Raw genomic sequence first — 22572 nt, forward strand, 5'->3', positions numbered from 1 at the left:
AGAATTTGAGATTGTAAGATTTACACAAAATTCGCTTACCTCACCAAACCTAACCCAACCTTACCTAACTATCGCCAAAATCAAAGAATTCGACATTGCAATAATATACACAAAATTCGCTTACCTTACGAAACCTAACCCAACCTAACCTAACTATCGCCGAAATCAAAGATCTCGACATTGCAAAAATATACACAAAACTCGCTTTCCTCACCAAACCTAACCCAATCTAGCCTTACTTTTACCGAAATCAAAGAATTCGACATTGCAGAAATATAAAAAAAAAATCCGCTTACCTCACCAAACCTAACCCAACCTAACCTAACTATCGCCGAAATCAAAGAATTCGACATTGCAAAAATATACACAAAACTCGCTTTTCTCATAAAACCTAACCCAACCTAGTCTTTCTTTTACCGAAATCAAAGAATTCGACATTGCAGAAATGTTAAAAAAAACTCGCATATCTTACCAAACTTAACCCAACCTAACCTCACCATCACCGAAATCAAAGAATTTGAGATTGTAAGATTTACACAAATTTCGCTAAACTCACCAAACTCAACCCAACCTAGCCTAACTATCACCGAAATCAAAGAATTCGACATTGCAAAAATATACACAAAACTCGCTTTCCTCACCAAACCTAACCCAACCTAGCCTAACTTTTACCGAAATCAAAGAATTCGACAATGCAGAAATATAAAAAAAAACTCGATTACCTCACTGGAAAAGACTTCGATAATGGTTTGATGTAGTTTATTGAAATGTAAAATTTGCACGTGGTGGGCCAGCGGAGCGTACGGAACACAAGCTGTCCGTACGCCTTCTACTCGGTGACTCTGGCTCTGTCGACCGTCGCGTATTTCCGCTTGGGCCGACACTAATGCCAACTCGTCAATAATGCCAATCGACAATCAGTTAATAAGACTGTTTGCCACACGTCATTACAAAAGTCGGAACATAGTCCCACATAGGAAAACTGTTGAACAATACAGTTATTCTACAGAGTTACAGCATTACTGACGAGTCGTTTACAATAAATCATAGTTCTTAAAATAATTAAATAGAGGGTGAATAATGAAACCTTTGCCTCATCCAGTGTGAGGATAAAATCAATTTATTGGTTCAGTAATATTTCAACTTATAGGTATACCTCTGGTGAATGTTGTTTCTATTTACATTAAAATTTTTGAAATCTCCTTTGAAGCTGTGAATAAGCATTACAAGATAAGTTTACTTTAAAGAAGAGAGAGTGGACTGTATATGGTTTAAAACTTAAGCATTCCTCATCTTGATGTTAACTTAGACAATACAATGTTGACACTGTTACAGTTGTCAAGACAGATCAGCTATTACCGATCAACTAAACTTGATTAGTGAGTGTAATGCTCCTAAGTTAACTTGATTTCATCAACAAGTAGCACAAACATTGCTAAATTAAAAGTAAATTGGAAAGTCATTCATTCATTCCTACAAGCAGGAAATGAAGGCGAACTATGATTATAGATGTCTCTACGTTAAACATCGAAATGTTCAGTATTATAATATTTACTTATTCTATGATTCACATAAATACTATAAACAGTAAGAGTTAACTTATGTTTTCATAACAAGAAACATAAGACCTGCGGATGACTCCCGGCAGGTTATAATTAAGTAGACATGAAATAATTTAAGATGCTCCATTAAGTGTGGCTTGGAGACTAACATTAACAAATCATGAATCTAATTTTAACTGTCAAATTTGAACAGTTTATTTTAAACTCGGATATAATCCTTCCGAGTGATGACATGAGACAAGTCTTATATTATAAAGACAAAATGATTAGATTAAATTCGGAGATATATACTGCCGAATGTTAAAATGAAAATAGCTTAAATTATACACACAACACAATTAAAGTGAATTACGGAGTACTACTATTAACATTGAATGATTTAAACTCATGATTACATCTAATAAGTAATATGAGTTGGGGGTAGTGTCTTCGGGTTAAACTAAGCTACCGAAGTTGACGGAATTGAAGCTGCTGTTTCTCCTCCCTCTTGCTGATCTTCCTTCCTGTCAAGTGGTCCTTGTGGTAGAATCGGCAATGGCGCCACTAGATGACTGGACCGACGAAACTCTCCGCTGGCAGTAAAGACGTCGACGACTCGAACTCTGCCATCTGGTCCGGGATACAATTTAGTGACTCGACCCAAGACCCATCGGGTTGGCAGCATGTGTTCCTCCTTTAACAGGACCATTTGACCCACACTCAGATTGTTGCTCGAGTCCTTCTTCCATTTGTGTCGTAACTGCAAAGAATGTAAATATTCCGCCGACCAACGTTTCCAAAATGCTGCTGTGGTCAATTGTATCTGAAGCAGATTGGCATGGACATTAGTGTTATATTTAACCTCCATTGGAAGAGCGAGTAAGGATCTGCCAATTAAGAAATGTCCAGGTGTGAGGGGTAAAAGGTCTAGTGGATCCGAAGACAAGGGACTAAGAGGACGGGAATTCATGCAAGCTTCTATTTGAGTCAATACCGTACAAAATGATTCGAAATTTAAGGTGGTGGCCTTTAACACCTTGTTTAAATGAATCTTCATGGATTTAACCGCTGCTTCCCACAGCCCTCCCATGTGAGGCGCCCTTGGCGGGTTAAACTTCCAACGAATCCCTTCGGAGGCTACATACCGTAGTAGCTTCTCCTCATGAGGACGTTCGTAAATTAATTTTACTAAATTAACGAGTTCACGACTTGCACCGACAAAATTAGTAGCATTGTCGGAATATATCGTATTGGGCCTGCCACGTCTGGCTACGAATCTTCTTAAACAATTTAAGAAATTTGAACTCGTTAAGTCTCCGACAAGTTCCAAGTGAACTGCCTTACTGGAAAAACACACAAAGACACAAACGTAACCCTTAATTATCTTAGAATTCTTATTGCAACCACTCTTCACAGGAAAAGGTCCTGCGAAATCTATCCCCACATGACTGAAAGGAAAATTCGCAGTGGTACGTTCAAGCGGGAGTAATCCCATTAATCTATTGTGTGACAGTGGTTTATTTCTGAAACAAATGACACATGAACGCACCACTCCTTTGACAGTATTATGTCCGGCCAATGGCCAATAGGTCTGCCGCAATAACGACAGTAAGGCTTGAGTACCCAAGTGAATATATTTCAAGTGCGCATCTCGGACAATCATGTGTGTAAGTTTATGCTTATTTGACAAGATAATGGGTGACGTTGATAGAGTTGTTCCCAGAGGAAGTCTACTTCCAACACAAATTAAATTCTCGTGGAATAGAGGGGACAATTTAGCTAATTTACTGCTACTGGGAATTGGATGTCCCTTGCTCAGCAAACGATATTCCAATGGAAATGATTCCATTTGCGATAACCTTATCAAATTATTTAAAGCATCTTTTAATTCTAAAGCGGACGGTTCGTTATTTTCTTTAACGTTTAATTGTTTATTCCTTAGTGGCCGACGAACATATGATAAAACTCGAAGGAGTCTTGGAAGATGAGAATGTTTATCTATCCAATTATTTTCCCTCACAAGGGTAGCGTTAGTGACTACCCTTCTCTCTGGAAGATCTATTGTGATCTCAGGAGGTCTTCGAGGCCATCGTGATTCGTCTAATTTCAACCAACTAGGGCCGTCCCACCATAACGAATTATGATTTAATTCTGATGGTTGAGTCCCTCGAGAAATTAAATCTGCTGGATTGTCTGTAGAGGAGACATGGTACCACTCAATGGGTTGAGATATTGATTGGATTTCGGCCACTCGATTGGCAACGAAGGTGGTCCATTTACATGACTCTCCTCTAATCCAATGCAATGCGACGGTTGAATCCGTCCAATAATATTTTTCATTAATATGAATTGTTAATTGGTCTATTGTTGACTTCATTAACTTTGATAATAACATAGCGGAGCACAGCTCTAAACGCGGAATAGTTACAAAACTGAGCGGAGCGACTCTCGAACGAGAACACACAAGATGACATTTGGAATTTCCCAATTGATCAGTACATTTTACATAAATACAAGCACCATAAGCTTTCTCGGATGCGTCACAAAATCCGTGTGCCTGTATATTAATGACATTATTTAGTATTATCAATCTAGGAATTTTATAAAGTTTCATGACTGTATTGGATAATTGACAATCTTTCCATTTTTTGAAGATTGTCTGAGGAATGAATTCATCCCAACCAATGGTTTGTTGCCAGACAGATTGCATTAATATCTTATAATTAATTAACAATGGAGATAATAGTCCTAATGGGTCGAAGATCTGACTAATTACTGATAAAAAGTTTCTTTTTGTTATATTTTCAGTCTCGACTTCGGTTTGAACCTTAAATACAAAAACGTCTTCCCGCGGTTTCCAAAATAAACCTAAAGTTTTGTGTGATTCGTTAGAGAAGTTAAAATCTGAACAATCGTCAGCTTTAACATCCGTGATTATATCGGAGTTGTTCGATGTCCATTTGCTTAAGGGCATACCGGCTGATAATAATATGGTTTCCAGTTGAACCTTTAATAATTTACCAGCTTCAATAGTATTAGTTCCCGTGAGCAAATCATCAACATAAAAATCACGTTCGATCACTTTACTAGCGATGGGATATTTGTTTCTATTCTCCTCTGCTAACTGATTTAGACATCTAGTAGCTAAAAATGGGGCTGAAGCAGTTCCGAATGTTACTGTATTAAGCTTGTAATGCTTGAATTTACTCTGGGGATCTGTTCGCCAAATGATTCGTTGTACATTTTTATTTTTCTCTGCTATTTGAATCTGTCGGTACATCTGCTTAATATCCGCAGTAATCACGTATTTATGGAGTCGAAAGTTGAGTAGTAAACTTAACAAATCTGATTGGACACTAGGTCCCACCATCAAAATATTATTTAGTGAGATATTAGACGTTGTCTTTGCGGACGCATCAAAAACTACACGATATTTAGTGGTAAGGCTAGACTCCTTAACCACGACGTGATGAGGTAAATAACAATGAACCTCATGTGCCTCCGGAGGTTCACACTCTGACATATGTCCTAAATTTATGTACTCTTCTAAAACTTTATTGTATTCCATTTTTAAATTATTATTGGCTAAAAAACGTCTTTCCAAAGTTTTGTGTCTTTTCTCCGCAATGTGTAATGAACTTCCTAATACTACCGGGGAATTTTTATATGGTAAAGCTACACAAAATCTACCGTTTTTATCTCGTGATGTGTGTGCTTGGAAATGTTCCTCACATCTTTTCTCCTCAAGAGATTGATGTTTTACCATAGGAACCTGGTCGATCATCCAAAAGTTTTGAATGTGACTGTCTAATTGACTTAAGCCTATGTGGCTCTTCCCTGGAGCATTATTTACTTCGGGATATGGACCAACTATTGTCCATCCGAATTCGGTATCCTTTAAGATAGGCATACCTTTTCCTAACTGGATGGTTCCTGCTTTCATAGCATGAACGCAAATCTCGGCGCCGAGCAAGAAATCGATTGGCGTCGGTTTATTCCAAAGGGGATCTGATAACTTGATTCCCGCTGGTATTGAAATTAACTGTTGATCCAGTTTCACAGTTGGAATTTCGCCAGTAATTTCTGGTAATACCAAACACAACACTTTGGTTGAGTAATTAGTGGTTGAAGACCTTATGGTCACCTTGGTGATGTGACGAATGCTACTTTCTTGATTAGCGATACCTACAATTTTTTGAGAGATTTTCTCTAACTTGAAGTTATTCTTCTTAGCGAAAGATGTGGTAACATAGTTGACTTGTGAGCCGGAATCTAATAATGTGCGACCCTTAACGACCGTTCCATTGGACGTTATAATGTCTACTTGTACCGTCGGTAAAATTATCTCCCTTTGAGAGAAATGAGTAGAATGAGCATTAATTGACTTCCTTCCCGTATTATTGGAACTAAATGTATCGTCCTGATGCAACAAAGTGTGATGGTTTTGTTTGCACCTTAAGCAATTATAGTTAGACTTGCAATTTGTTATCTTATGCGATGAATTTAAACATTTAAAACACATGTTATTAGATTTAACGAATTCATTTCTTTCCATACTGGATTTTGCTTTGAATTTATCACATTTGCCTATGAAATGATTATTTCGACAGAATGCGCATGCGTTTACCTTACTTGATGGGTTTTTGTTCGCGACATGAGTTCTCATGATTCTTTGACGACTATGAGGGAATTCCTTCACCGTAGTTACAGATGCAGTAGATTGTAATACATTACATCTATTCTGCAAGAATGTCTCTAAACTTTCATATGGTGGCATTTCTCTGCTAACCAGCGATATTTCCCAGTCTCTTACTATATTAAAAGGTAATTTCCTTAGAACTAAACATGTTACCCATGGATCTAAAATTTCTCTCGCGTAACCCAACGATTCAATGTTTTTAATACACACTGTTACCTGATTCAATAGATTTCTCAATTCGATATGTGATTCTCTTGTGATTAATTTTAAGTCACAAAGTGAATTAATCCTAGTTTTGAGATTAAGTCTTGGTAAATTATATTGCTTGTCTAAAATACTCCAAGCTATTTCGTAATTGTCTGAGCTAATATCTAAACCTGATACAGCTGCCAAAGCGGGACCGATTAAGGATTGATGCAAATATTGCAATTTCGTGACATTCGAATATTCCGTTTTGTTTCCTATTATATTCTTAAAAGCTTGTTGAAACGATTGCCATTCAGATGGATCTCCCTGAAATGTGGGAATGGTTAACGTCGGTAACTTATCTCTAGCAAATTTAATTGTTGCTTGCTCTACCTTTAGTTTACTATCTTGAAAGGATTGGCAATCTAATGCTGCTTTAAGATTTTTAACTGTTATTGTAATTGCATCGTACTCTTCGTCTATTTTGGCCGCTTTCGGTATGTCTGTAAGGTTATCTAAATATTCGTAATGGAGTTTTCGGACATAATCGTATGCTTCTTTAATGGTTTGATACTGTCCTTCATCTAATTCGGAGGATTTATCTATTTTTCCTTTTAGTCTTTGTACCGCGCCTGAATACCTTAATTCTATTGACGTCATTATAACTTCTACTTTATTTTCCTTCGCTAATATTTCTATCGATTGAGTCTGACTTCGAGTCTGATGTATTCTAGAGCTTGACCTGTCTCTAATAGGTTCTACGTCCCTAGTTGGATTTCGACCTTTATGCGACTTGGAATTCGAAGCTTCTATTTCCTCGTTTTCAGCACTTGACGTTTGTTTCAGAAAGTTGCACTATTTCGTCTCATAAATACAGTTATTCTCTACTATAGCTGTCAATTGAACTATTCGTAGAGATAAGGTAATAATATTCAATGATTAACCGTGAATCTTAATATTCTACTTTAACTATTATCACCAGAATCTATCCAACATATTTTGGAAGAAATTACAACCCTAAATTGGTGGGTGCTTGATTTAAACCACTTTGGGGCTACAAGTCTTGTGATTTATTTTAAATCACCACTGTTTCATCACACATTATGAAACAAAGAGATCTACCGATGTATGAATATGCCGGTATGTACTTGATTTAATCCACTTTGGGGCTACAAGTGTAATTCCACATTTATCGTGGAAGGGGGGGGGGGGGGAGGGTGTTTCTACACACATTAAGAAACAAAGATCTACCGATATGCATATACCGGTATGTACTTGGTTTAAGCCACTTTGGGGCTACAAGTATAATTCCACATTTATCGTGGAAGGGGGGGGGGGGGGAGGGTGTTTCTACACACATTAAGAAACAAAGATCTACCGATATGAATATACCGGTATGTACTTGGTTTAAGCCACTTTGGGGCTACAAGTATAATTCCACATTTATCGTGGAAGGGGGGGGGGGGAGGGTGTTTCTACACACATTAAGAAACAAAGATCTACCGATATGAATATACCGGTATGTACTTGATTTAATCCACTTTGGGGCTACAAGTATAATTCTCCACGTGCTTTGCTAATTTTACACTACATCTGATTTTACACTTTTAATACGAAATTCGATGCGACCGATGAAACCTTCCTTCGTAGCGCGATATTATTTTATACAATCGCGTTAATTAATTGTTATACTTTAAAACATATTTTAAAAACTGACCTACCCACATGATTGCCTTTTGAACAGATTGCCTGAGATTGAATACATTCACTTACTTGAATATCCTTTACGATGTTTATGTGATCGTTCCGATAATTTTGGATTACCTCTGTGTCCCATGCGTCTTTGTAGGTTATGTTTTTATTTATATATTTTCTGCGTCAATCACGCGGTCATGTACCTCTGTACATCAATCAATATATTGCTGAAATAGAAGCAAACATGTTATTAGTATTGGAAAGGTATGGATAGTAACAAAGGAACGATACCGATTTCTTAATTGACATCCATTTTTTCTCGACCACGTTTTTTCCTATTGGTTTGTCCGTTTGGTGTTGTGGCCTAGGTTACTGGTGTCCGGTTCGAAGTGACCATCATGGAAAAGACTTCGATAATGGTTTGATGTAGTTTATTGAAATGTAAAATTTGCACGTGGTGGGCCAGCGGAGCGTACGGAACACAAGCTGTCCGTACGCCGTCTACTCGGTGACTCTGGCTCTGTCGACCGTCGCGTATTTCCGCTTGGGCCGACACTAATGCCAACTCGTCAATAATGCCAATCGACAATCAGTTAATAAGACTGTTTGCCACACGTCATTACAAAAGTCGGAACACTCACCAAACCTAACCCAACCTAACCTAACTATCGCCGAAATCAAATAATTCGACATTGCAAAAATATACACAAAACTCGCTTTCCTCACCAAACCTAACCCAACCTTGCCTAACTTTGACCGAAATCAAAGAATTCGACATTGCAGAAATATAAAAAACTCTCGCATACCTCACCAAACCTAACCCAACCTAACCTAACCATCACCGAATTCAAAGAATTCGACATTGCAAAAATATACACAAAACTCGCTTGCCTCACCAAACCTAACCCAACCTAGCCTAACTATCACCGAAATCAAAGAATTCGACATTGCAAAAATATACACAAAACTCGCTTTACTCACCAAACCTAACCCAACCTAGCCTTACTTTTACCGAAATCAAAAATTCGACATTGCAGAAATATAAAAAAAAACTCGCTTACCTCACAAAACTTTACCCAACCTAACCTTACTATCTCCGAAATGAAAGAAATCGACATTGCAAAAATATACACAAAACTCGCTTTCCTCACCAAACCTTACCCAACCTAGTCTAACTTTCACCGAAATCAAAGAATTCGACATTGCAGAAATATAAAAAAAACTCGCCTTCCTCTCCAAACCTAACCCAACCTAACCTAACCATCACCGAAATCAAAGAATTTGAGATTGTTAGATTTACACAAAATTTGCTTAACTCACCAAACCTAACCTAACCTAGCCTAACTATCATAGCGAATTCAAAGAATTTGAGATTGTAAGATTTACACAAAATTCGCTTACCTCACCAAACCTAACCCAACCTTACCTAACTATCGCCAAAATCAAAGAATTCGACATTGCAATAATATACACAAAACTCGCTTACCTCACCAAACCTAACCCAACCTAACCTTACTATCGCCGAAATCAAAGAATTCGACATTGCAAAAATATACACAAAACTCGCTTTTCTCATCAAACCTAACCCAACCTAGTCTAAATTTTACCGAAATCAAAGAATTCGACATTGCAGAAATGTAAAAAAAACTCGCATATCTCACCAAACTTAACCCAACCTAACCTAACCATCACCGAAATCAAAGAATTTGAGATTGTAAGATTTACACAAATTTCGCTAAACTCACCAAACTCAACCCAACCTTACCAAACTATCGCCAAAATCAAAGAATTCGACATTGCAATAATATACACAAAACTCGCTTACCTTACGAAACCTAACCCAACCTAACCTAACTATCGCCGAAATCAAAGAATTCGACATTGCAAAAATATACACAAAACTCGCTTTCCTCACCAAACCTAACCCAATCTAGCCTTACTTTTACCGAAATCAAAGAATTCGACATTGCAGAAATATAAAAAAAAAATCCGCTTACCTCACCAAACCTAACCCAACCTAACCTAACTATCGCCGAAATCAAAGAATTCGACATTGCAAAAATATACACAAAACTCGCTTTTCTCATAAAACCTAACCCAACCTAGTCTTTCTTTTACCGAAATCAAAGAATTCGACATTGCAGAAATGTTAAAAAAAACTCGCATATCTTACCAAACTTAACCCAACCTAACCTAACCATCACCGAAATCAAAGAATTTGAGATTGTAAGATTTACACGAATTTCGCTAAACTCACCAAACTCAACCCAACCTAGCCTAACTATCACCGAAATCAAAGAATTCGACATTGCAAAAATATACACAAAACTCGCTTTCCTCACCAAACCTAACCCAACCTAGCCTAACTTTTACCGAAATCAAAGAATTCGACAATGCAGAAATATAAAAAAAAACTCGATTACCTCACCAAACCTAACCCAACCTAACCTAACTTTCGCCGAAATCAAATAATTCGACATTGCAAAAATATACACAAAACTCGCTTTCCTCACCAAACCTAACCCAACCTTGCCTAACTTTGACCGAAATCAAAGAATTCGACATTGCAGAAATATAAAAAACTCTCGCATACCTCACCAAACCTAACCCAACCTAACCTAACCATCACCGAATTCAAAGAATTCGACATTGCAAAAATATACACAAAACTCGCTTGCCTCACCAAACCTAACCCAACCTAGCCTAACTATCACCGAAATCAAAGAATTCGACATTGCAAAAATATACACAAAACTCGCTTTACTCACCAAACCTAACCCAACCTAGCCTTACTTTTACCGAAATCAAAAATTCGACATTGCAGAAATATAAAAAAAAACTCGCTTACCTCACAAAACTTTACCCAACCTAACCTAACTATCTCCGAAATGAAAGAAATCGACATTGCAAAAATATACACAAAACTCGCTTTCCTCACCAAACCTTACCCAACCTAGTCTAACTTTCACCGAAATCAAAGAATTCGACATTGCAGAAATATAAAAAAAACTCGCCTTCCTCTCCAAACCTAACCCAACCTAACCTAACCATCACCGAAATCAAAGAATTTGAGATTGTTAGATTTACACAAAATTTGCTTAACTCACCAAACCTAACCTAACCTAGCCTAACTATCATAGCGAATTCAAAGAATTTGAGATTGTAAGATTTACACAAAATTCGCTTACCTCACCAAACCTAACCCAACCTTACCTAACTATCGCCAAAATCAAAGAATTCGACATTGCAATAATATACACAAAACTCGCTTACCTCACCAAACCTAACCCAACCTAACCTTACTATCGCCGAAATCAAAGAATTCGACATTGCAAAAATATACACAAAACTCGCTTTTCTCATCAAACCTAACCCAACCTAGTCTAAATTTTACCGAAATCAAAGAATTCGACATTGCAGAAATGTAAAAAAAACTCGCATATCTCACCAAACTTAACCCAACCTAACCTAACCATCACCGAAATCAAAGAATTTGAGATTGTAAGATTTACACAAATTTCGCTAAACTCACCAAACTCAACCCAACCTTACCTAACTATCGCCAAAATCAAAGAATTCGACATTGCAATAATATACACAAAACTCGCTTACCTTACGAAACCTAACCCAACCTAACCTAACTATCGCCGAAATCAAAGAATTCGACATTGCAAAAATATACACAAAACTCGCTTTCCTCACCAAACCTAACCCAATCTAGCCTTACTTTTACCGAAATCAAAGAATTCGACATTGCAGAAATATAAAAAAAAAATCCGCTTACCTCACCAAACCTAACCCAACCTAACCTAACTATCGCCGAAATCAAAGAATTCGACATTGCAAAAATATACACAAAACTCGCTTTTCTCATAAAACCTAACCCAACCTAGTCTTTCTTTTACCGAAATCAAAGAATTCGACATTGCAGAAATGTTAAAAAAAACTCGCATATCTTACCAAACTTAACCCAACCTAACCTAACCATCACCGAAATCAAAGAATTTGAGATTGTAAGATTTACACAAATTTCGCTAAACTCACCAAACTCAACCCAACCTAGCCTAACTATCACCGAAATCAAAGAATTCGACATTGCAAAAATATACACAAAACTCGCTTTCCTCACCAAACCTAACCCAACCTAGCCTAACTTTTACCGAAATCAAAGAATTCGACAATGCAGAAATATAAAAAAAAACTCGATTACCTCACCAAACCTAACCCAACCTAACCTAACTATCGCCGAAATCAAATAATTCGACATTGCAAAAATATACACAAAACTCGCTTTCCTCACCAAACCTAACCCAACCTTGCCTAACTTTGACCGAAATCAAAGAATTCGACATTGCAGAAATATAAAAAACTCTCGCATACCTCACCAAACCTAACCCAACCTAACCTAACCATCACCGAATTCAAAGAATTCGACATTGCAAAAATATACACAAAACTCGCTTGCCTCACCAAACCTAACCCAACCTAGCCTAACTATCACCGAAATCAAAGAATTCGACATTGCAAAAATATACACAAAACTCGCTTTACTCACCAAACCTAACCCAACCTAGCCTTACTTTTACCGAAATCAAAAATTCGACATTGCAGAAATATAAAAAAAAACTCGCTTACCTCACAAAACTTTACCCAACCTAACCTAACTATCTCCGAAATGAAAGAAATCGACATTGCAAAAATATACACAAAACTCGCTTTCCTCACCAAACCTTACCCAACCTAGTCTAACTTTCACCGAAATCAAAGAATTCGACATTGCAGAAATATAAAAAAAACTCGCCTTCCTCTCCAAACCTAACCCAACTTAACCTAACCATCACCGAAATCAAAGAATTTGAGATTGTTAGATTTACACAAAATTTGCTTAACTCACCAAACCTAACCTAACCTAGCCTAACTATCATAGCGAATTCAAAGAATTTGAGATTGTAAGATTTACACAAAATTCGCTTACCTCACCAAACCTAACCCAACCTTACCTAACTATCGCCAAAATCAAAGAATTCGACATTGCAATAATATACACAAAACTCGCTTACCTCACCAAACCTAACCCAACCTAACCTTACTATCGCCGAAATCAAAGAATTCGACATTGCAAAAATATACACAAAACTCTCTTTTCTCATCAAACCTTACCCAACCTAGTCTAAATTTTACCGAAATCAAAGAATTCGACATTGCAGAAATGTAAAAAAAACTCGCATATCTCACCAAACTTAACCCAACCTAACCTAACCATCACCGAAATCAAAGAATTTGAGATTGTAAGATTTACACAAATTTCGCTAAACTCACCAAACTCAACCCAACCTAGCCTAACTATCACCGAAATCAAAGAATTCGACATTGCAAAAATATACACAAAACTCGCTTTCCTCACCAAACCTAACCCAACCTAGCCTAACTTTTACCGAAATCAAAGAATTCGACATTGCAGAAATATAAAAAAAAACTCGATTACCTCACCAAACCTAACCCAACCTAACCTAACTATCGCCGAAATCAAAGAATTCGACATTGCAAAAATATACACAAAACTCGCTTTCCTCACCAAACCTAACCCAACCTTGCCTAACTTTGACCGAAATTAAAGAATTCGACATTGCAGAAATATAAAAAAAACTCGCTTACCTCACCAAACCTTACCCAACCTAACCTTACCATCACCGAAATCAAAGATTTTGAGATTTACACAAAATTCGCTAACCTCACCAAACCCAACCCATCCTAACCTAACCATCACAGGATGGAAAGAATTCGACATTGCAAAAATATACATAAAACGTGCTTACCTCACCACACCTAACCCAACCTAACCTCACCTTTACCGAAATCAAAGAATTCCAGATTGGAAGACTTACACAAAACTCTCTAACCTCACTAAACCTAACCCAACCTAACCTAACCATCTTCGAAATCAAAGAATTCAAAATTGTAAGATTTGCACAAAACTCGCTAACCTCACCAAACCTTACCCAACCTAACCTTACCATCACCGAAATTAAATAATTCAAAATTGTAAGATTTGCACAAAACTCCCTAACCTCACCAAACCTAACCCAACCTAACCTAACCATCACCGAAATCAAAGAATTCGACATTGTTAGATTTACACAAAACTCGCTAACCTCACCAAACCTAACCCAACCCAACCTAACCATCACCGAAATCAGAGAATTCGATATTGTAAGATTTACTTAAAACTTGCTAACCTCACCAAACCCAACCCAACCTAACCCAACCATCACCGGATTGAAAGAATTCGACATTGCAAAAATATACATAAAACGTGCTTACCTCACCAAACCTTACGCAACCTAACCTAACCATCACCGAAATCAAAGAAGTTGACATTTCAAAAATTTAAAGAAAACTCGCTTACCTCACCAAACCTTTTTTTTTATTTTTTTTTTTATCGTCGGAGGTGTGGAATCTTCCAAAGACATCCTCCAGCCCGAACCCGAGGATAGTGTCGGATTTTTACCGACTAAACCCCACCCCCTTGACACCTCCGCTCCCCGGACACATCTTCATGTTTTGTTCCGGGAAAGTAGTTTTGTTTTGGCCATTTATGGCTATTCCTTCGAGTTCTCGGGTTCTTTCTGCTTCTTCTTTACTTCTCATTATCGTGGAAGCAAATGCTTCCCACGCTGACCAGGCAGTTGCGCTATCCATTATGTCGAAGATCATGTTTCTCGGCGTCAGGTGTTCTACGCCGATTACAGTTCTGAATGTTCTTTTTTCGTCTTCCCATGCTGGACAATCAAAGGTTGTGTGGGCCGCGTCGTCCTTCTCGTTTTCACAGTGGTGGCACTTCGGAGTTGTTTCCTTCCCTTTTTTGTGTAGGTAGGTTCCGAAGCACCCGTGTCCTGTGAGTTTTTGTGTCGTGTGGTGATTTAGTTCACCACACGACACAACCCTTCCTATGGCTTCTTCGCTGGCTAGGCGTAAAGATGTTGTGTTCTTTGCGGTGACAAGCAACGCGACATCGTCAGCAAAAGCGACCAGGCTCGTGTCATCTGGCATTGGGATCTTCAACAAGCCGTCGTACATTACATTCCAAAGCGCCGGGTCCAGGACCGATCTTACCCAACCTAACCTAACCATCACCGAAATCAAAGCATTCCAGATTGGAAGACTTACACAAAACTCTCTATCCTCACCAAACCTAACCAAACCTAACCTAACAATCACCGATATCCAAGAAATCGACATTGTAAGATTTACACAAATTTCGCTAACCTCACCAAACCTTACCAAACTTAACCTAACCATCACCGAAATCGAATAATTCGAGATTGTAAGATTTAAACAAAACTCGCTAACCTCACCAAACCTAACCCAATCTAACCTAACCATCACCGAAATCAAAGAATTTGAGATTGTTAGATTTACACAAAGCTCGCTAACATCACCAATCCTTACCCCACCTAGCTTAACTATCACCGAAATCAAATAATTCGACATTGCAAAAATATCCAAAAAACTCGCTAATCTCACCAAACCTAACCCAACCCAACCTATTAACGAAATCAGAGAATTTAAGATTGTAAGATTTACTTTAAACTTGCTAACCACACCAAACCTAACCCAACCTAACCTCACCATCACCGAAATCAAAGAATTCAAAATTGTAAGATTTGCCCAAAACTCGCTAAGCTCACCAAACCTAACCCAACCTAACCTAACCATCACCGAATTTAAAGAATTCGATATTGCAAAAATATACAAAAACCTCGCTTACGTGCTTACCTCACATAAAACGTGCTTACCTCACCAAACCTAACCCAACCTTACCTAACCATCACCGAAAACAAAGAAGTCGACATTTCAAAAATTTACAAAAAACTCGCTAACCTTCCCCAAACCTAATCCAACTCAACTAACCATCACCGAAATCAAAGAATTCGACATTGTTAAAATATACAAAAAACTCGCTTACCTCACTAAACCCAACCCAGCCTAACCTAACCATCACCGAAATCAAAGAATCCGATATTATTAGATTTACACAAAACTCGCTAACCTCACCAAACCTAACCCAACCTAGGCTTACTATCACCGAAATCAAAAAATTCGACATTGAAAAATATACAAAAAACTCGCTTAACTCACCAAACCCAACCCAACCAAACCTAACCATCACCGGATTGAAAGAATTCGACATTGCTAAAATAAACTTAAAACGTGGTATCCTCACCAAACCTAACCCAACCTAACGTAACCATCACCGAAATCAAAGATTTCGAGGTTGTAAGATTTACACAAAAGTCGCTAACCTCACCAGACCTAACCGAACTCCGTTCTCTTACGCGGCCATACTCAAGGCCGTAGTTGAAACGGAATGGGGGAGAGGCGAAGAGAAGCCCCTGGAGATCCGCTCCATTCGAAGAGGCACGAAGGGCACCCTAATCCTGCGCTTGACAGGAAGAGAGAGCCGCGGCTTCGCTCTGGAGGACGTCATTCGGAAGGCTGCAGGAATGGCGGCGGATGTCCGACGGTCCCTCCTCACTTGCCAGTGTTTCATCAGGGACCTTTATGAGGGTCTCGAATCTCGCGACGTGAAGGATGCCCCCGTACGGGTCCTTGGCACCAATTGTCGTGAGCAGGTGCGAGTGCATAGGCTGCCTCCAGCCTCCGGAGGTACGTTCACCTGCACGGTGACCTTGCCCTGCACCACCGAGACCGACGCGCTGCTCAAGGAGGGTCGCGTACGAGTCGGACTCGTCAGGTGCAGGGTAAGAGAAAAAGTAGACCTGCAGCAGTGCTACCGCTGTCGAGCCTTTGGACAGATTGCTGCTGGCTTTATGGGCGAAGATAGGTCTTTGCTCTGCAACTGCTGCGGCAAAACGGGGCACAAAGCGGCGGAGTGCAGTGACTCACCACACTGTGCTCTCTGCGCGAAGGTGGGTCGAAGTGCTACCCATCGTCTCGGAAGCGCACGGTGTGAGGCATTTAGGCAGGCGTTACAACTAAAAAAGAAGGTAAATTTGCACAAAAATGGCTAGAGTCCTTCAAATCAATTTGGGACACTGCCGTGCCGGCTCAGGATCTTCTGCTGCAGAAGTCGGTCGAGTTGGCGGCGGACATTGTTGTTGTGTCGGAGCAGTGGAGAAACAGAACTAGTTCCTGGTACTCTGATGCTTCGGCCACGACAGCGATTTACGTTCCCTCAACCCAGCATCGAGTAATCGGTTCATCTGATCCGGCGGTGTGTGGGTTTGTCTGGGTTGAGCTGTTGGGTCTGCGAATCTATAGCTGCTACTTCTCCCTGAACTCGGACCTACCGCAGTTCGAAGACGATTTGGGTCGTCTTTAATTTGATCTCAGAGGAGTCAAGAGAGGAACCTCTATCGTAATTTCCGGAGACTTCAACGCCAAGCCAGCAAGTTGGGGGTCTTTGATCACGGATCGAAGGGGAATCCTCCTCAGTGAGTTGGCCGCTAACCTCCAGTTGACCCCGGCAAACGTGGGCAATGAGCTCACGTTTCGCAGGGGAGCCGGCGGTGTTGACGTCACCTTCGTTAACGACGGCATTGTGGGCAGAATCAACAACTGGAAGGTCTTGGACGACTACTCGCACAGCGACCACCAGTACATCTAGTATGAGATCGTGGGTGCCCCGGCTGGTCGCGGGGGCCCAATCGCCAACGAGATTGGCTGGTGCATCCGCAGTCTCGATGTCCTGGCACTCAAAGATACGTTCTCTGCTGGCGGTGGCACAGTTTACTCTGCTTCCAGGGCCGAGGCAATGGTAGAGGCGCTTGGCGTGCTGACCAAACGCGCGTGTGACTCTGCAATGACTTGAAAAGGGAGGGGCACTATGAGGAGGCCGGTGTATTGGTGGAACGACACCATAGCTGGGCTCCGTAAGAGTTGCCTCGCCCTCAGAAGGCTTGCGCAGAGAGTAGGGCACACCCTGGAGGCGGATGAACTGTACCAAATGCGCGGAAGGCACTCAAGCGTGCCATCAAGGACAGTAAAAAGAAGTGCTGGCGGGAGCTGTGTGAGGTGGTCGACACCGATCCGTGGGGACTGCCGTACAAAATAGAGCTACAGAAGCTGCGCGCTCGGTCGGCCGATCCCTATCTCGACGATCCGGAGAATCTGAAAACTATGGTCGATGGGCTCTTTCCGGAACACCTGGAGCGAGCGCGAGCGCTTGACGTCCCAACTGATGGTGAGGAATGTCCGCTGTTCCAAAAGAGCGAACTGGAGCGGGCCCTGAAGGGCCTTAAGGCCCACAAAGCTCCGGGCCCGGATGGAGTCCCGAACGAAATAGTCTCGGTGGTAGGGAGGGCCTTTCCCGATGTCCTACACGACGTCTACAATGCGTGCCTGCGGGAGGGGACCTTCGGCGGGGCTTGGAAGAGGCAAAAGCTCGTGCTAATACCTAAGAAGAGCCCTGCGGTGGGACCGTCCTCTTACAGGCCGCTGTGTATGCTCGATGGATTCGGGAAGCTCCTGGAGAGACTGACTCTCCAGAGACTTCAGCCGTTCCTCGAAGATGACGCCACGGGACTCTCCCCGCTTCAATGCCGATCAACGATCGACGCCGTCAACCATGTCGTCGGAACAGTACGATTGGCATGGGAAGGATCTGTGAAGCGGAGCAAACTTGTCGCTCTGGTGGCACTGGACATCCGAAACGCCTTAAACTCGGCTCGATGGGATAATACCCTAAGAGCCGTCGGGGAGGACTATCGGGTGCCCCGCTACCTGATGAGACTGCTGGAGAGTTACTTTGAAGACCAACTGCTGGAGTACCGGTGCGGCACTACCGGTGATCTCTCCTCGCGGCGACTCTCGTCGGGCGTCACGCAGGGCTCTGTCCTCGGACCGGTCTTGTGGAAGGCTATGTATGACGAGTTACTGAGGGTGGAGCTCCAGGAGGGTGCCAGCGCCATTGCTTTTGCTGACGATGTCGCAATCATGGTGGTTGCGAAATCCCTCAGAAGCGTGGAGATCTGCGGCAATGACGCGCTCTATCGGGTGAAGACATGGCTAGATCGCGCTGGGCTGGAATGAGCAGTCCAGAAGACGGAGGCAGTGTTCTTCACCAGACGAAGAGGTTTCGGCCCACCGAAATTGGAGCTGGAGGGTTTTGAGGTGACATTCCGCGATTCGGTGCGATACCTCGGAATCCAGCTCGACCGAAAGCTCAGGTTCACGGAGCATGTAGAGCGGGCATCCGCCAGGGCGGACGTGACGGCCTGTCAGTTAGCCCGCCTCATGCCAAATGTGGGTGGACCTAAGAGTGTTGAGAGGAAACTCCTGAGCTCGGTGGTCCACTCCATACTCTTGTATGGCGCTCCCGTCTGGTGTGACTCCCTTAAAATGGAGCGCACTAGGCGGAAAATGGCTGGAGTGCAGAGACGGAGCGCTCTGAGGGTCGTTTCGACGTACCGCACGGTATCGGAAGATACCGCACTGGTGCTTGCTGGCACACCGCCTGTGGACCTGCTTGCGGTTGAGCGAAAGGCGACACACGGCGGGTTGGAAAGAAGCGAAGTGAGGGATGCCACCATGATACAGTGGCAGCAGCGGTGGGAGTCAGCTACTGGGGGGAGGTGAACGCAAAGGCTCGTCGATGACCTGAAGCAATGGTGCGGAAGGACACACAGTGACCTGAGCTATCACCTCACCCAGTTGTTGACAGAACAAGATTGCTTCGGAACCTATCTGCACAAGATAGAGAAAGAAGCAATACCAAGCTGCCACCACTGTGAGGCAGCTGATGATGACGCGGAGCATTGCTTCACTGTCCTGCGTGGGATGTCCCGAGAGAGGCCCTCAAAGCCGCGATCGGGGAGGAAACGCTATAGACGGGGATGGTGATGGGTTCCATGCTCCGCGACAGAGGGAGCTGGTCGGCTTGGGAGGCCTTTGCTGCCTCCGTGATCGGGGAGAAGTTGCAGTCCGAAAGGGAAAGGAGACGCCAGGAGCCTGCTTCTGAGTCGTAGGACTCGATAAGAGCACCGCGACCTGAGGTGGGCCTCTGCCGTCTCCTGTGTGAGCGCATTGCGCAAGGCCAGCTGCTGCCTGGTAATGCTTAAGTGCGGGTCCGGAAACAGCTGAAAGAGAGAGGGGTTTTTAGTGAGTAAGAATCTCACACTCCCCCTGGAATTCGGGCCGGGGGGGCCTATGCAAGGTTTTCCCCTCTCACGCATCTTGCATCGGTGAATACTTCGCACCGGTGAGGGTAAGGTAAGGTTGGGTTAGGTTGGGCTAGCACGTAAGGTGTATATTTTGCATTGTTGAATACTTTGCACCGGTGATGGTCAGGTTAGGTTGGGTTAGCACGTAAGGGGTATATCTATCATCGGTGAATACTTTGCACCGGTGAGGGTAAGGTTAGGTTGGGTAAGGTTGGGTTAGGACGTAAGGTGTATATCTTTCACCGGTTAATACTTTTCACCGGTGAGGGTTAGGTTAGGTTGGATTAGGTTGAGTTAGCAGGTAAGGTGGATATTTTTTATCGGTGAATACTTTGCAGCAGTGAGGGTAAGGTTAGGTTGGGTGTATATCTTGCATCGGTAAATACTTTGCACGGGTGAGGGTTAAGTTAGGTTGGGTAAGCACGTTAGGTGCATATCTTGCATCGGTGAATATTTTGCACCGGTGAAGGTAAGTTAGGTTGGGGTAGCACGTCAGGGGTATATCTATCATCGGTGAATACTTTGCACCGGTGAGGGTAAAGTTAGGTTGGGTAAGGTTGGGTTAGCAGGTAAGGTGGATATCTTGCATCGGTGAATACTTTGCACCGGTGAGGGAAAGGTTAGGTTGGGTTAGGTTAGGTTAGCACGTAAGGTGTAAATCTTTCATCGGTGAATACTTTGCATCGGTGAGGGATAGGTTGGGTTAGGTTGGGTTAGCAGGTTATGTGGATATCTTGCATAAGTGAATACTTTGCACCGGTGAGGGTAAGGTTAGGTTGGGTAAGGTTGGGTTAACACGTAAGGTGTATATCTTCCATCGGTGAATACTTTTCACCGGTGAGGGTTAGGTTAGGTTGGATTAGGTTGAGTTAGCAGGTAAGGTGGATATTTTTTATCGGTGAATACTTTGCAGCAGTGAGGGTGAGGTTAGGTAAGGTAAGGTGAGGTTAGGTTAGGGTGTATATCTTGCATCGGTAAATACTTTGCACCGGTGAGGGTAAGGTTAGGTTGGGTTAGCACGTAAGGTGTATATCTTGCATCGGTGAATACTTTTCACCAGAGAGGGTTAGGTTAGGTTGGATTAGGTTGAGTTAGCAGGTAAGGTGGATATTTTTTATCGGTGAATACTTTGCAGCAGTGAGGGTAAGGTTAGGTAAGGTTAGGTGAAGATAGGTTAGGGTGTATATCTTGCATCGGTAAATACTTTGCACCGGTGAGGGTAAGGTTAGGTTGGGTAAGCACGTAAGGTGTATATCTTGCATCGGTGAATACTTTTCACCGGAGAGGGTAAGGTAAGGTTGGATTAGGTTGGGTTAGCAGGTAAGGTATATATTTTGCATCGGGGAATACTTTGCACCGGTGAGGGTTAGGTTAGGTTGAGTGACCACGTAAGGTGTATATATTTAATCGGTTATTACTTTTCACCGGTGAGGGTTAGGTGAGGTTGGGTTAGGTTGGGTTAGCAGGTAAGGTGGATATTTTGCATCCGTGAATACTTTGCACCGGTGAGGGTAAGGTTAGGTTGGGTTAGGTTGGATTACCACGTAAGGTGTATATCTTTTATCGGTGAATACTTTTCACCGGTGAGGGTTAGGTTAGGTTGGGTTAGGTTGAGTTAGCAGGTAAGGTGGATATTTTGCATCGGTGAATACTTTGCACCGGTAGGGGTTAGGTTTGGTTTGGTTAGGTTGGGTTAGCACGTAAGGTGTATATCTTTTATCTGTGAATACTTTTCACCGGTGAGGGTTAGGTTAGGTTGGGAAAGGTTGGGTTAGGTTGAGTAAGCAGGTAAGGTGGATATTTTTTATCGGTGAATACTTTGCAGCAGTGAGGGTAAGGTTAGGTTGGGTGTATATCTTGCATCGGTAAATACTTTTCACCGGTGAGGGTTAAGTAAGGTTGGGTAAGGTTGAGTTAGCAGGTAAGGTGGATATTTTGCATCGGTGAATACTTTGCACCAGTGAGGGTAAGGTAAGGTTGGGTGTATATCTTGCATCGGTAAATACTTTGCACCGGTGAGGGTTAGGTTAGGTTGGGTTAGCACGTAAGGTGTATATCTTGCATCGGTGAATACTTTTCACCGGAGAGGGTTAGGTAAGGTTGGGTTAGGTTGGGTTAGCAGGTAAGGTGGATATTTTGCATCGGTGAATACTTTGCACCGGTGAGGGTAAGGTTTGGTTGGGTTAGGTTGGGTGACCACGTTAGGTGTATATCTTTAATCAATTATTACTTTTCACCGGTGAGGGTTAGGTTAGGTTGGGTTAGGTTG

At 41.8% G+C, this 22572-nt stretch overlaps 1 protein-coding gene across 1 annotated transcript; it reads right to left on the reverse strand.

Annotated features, from left to right (window-relative positions):
- Nucleotides 1-749: 749 nt before the first annotated feature.
- Nucleotides 750-14820, reverse strand: LOC143920142 (uncharacterized). Its single transcript, XM_077442858.1, has 3 exons — nucleotides 14630-14820; nucleotides 2404-7255; nucleotides 750-2301 (listed from the first exon to the last, which is right to left on the reverse strand). Exons 1-3 carry the CDS (start codon nucleotides 14818-14820, stop codon nucleotides 2002-2004), a joined length of 5343 nt encoding a protein of 1780 aa, XP_077298984.1. The 3' UTR covers nucleotides 750-2001.
- Between the last annotated feature and the right edge of the window lie 7752 nt (nucleotides 14821-22572).

This window comes from Arctopsyche grandis, chromosome 12 (genome assembly GCF_051622035.1).
Source record: "Arctopsyche grandis isolate Sample6627 chromosome 12, ASM5162203v2, whole genome shotgun sequence".
In the NCBI taxonomy this organism is placed as follows: domain Eukaryota; kingdom Metazoa; phylum Arthropoda; class Insecta; order Trichoptera; family Hydropsychidae; genus Arctopsyche; species Arctopsyche grandis.

Excerpts from the sequence above, each read along its gene's own strand:
- LOC143920142 (XM_077442858.1), bottom strand. The coding sequence starts at position 14,820 with ATGGATAGCGCAACTGCCTGGTCAGCGTGGGAAGCATTTGCTTCCACG. Across the intron at positions 7,256-14,629 it reads AAGGGGGTGGGGTTTAGTCG|TGCTGAAAACGAGGAAATAG; the intron begins GTAAAAATCCGA and ends ACAAACGTCAAG. Across the intron at positions 2,302-2,403 it reads TACTCGCTCTTCCAATGGAG|TTACGACACAAATGGAAGAA; the intron begins GTTAAATATAAC and ends CATTCTTTGCAG.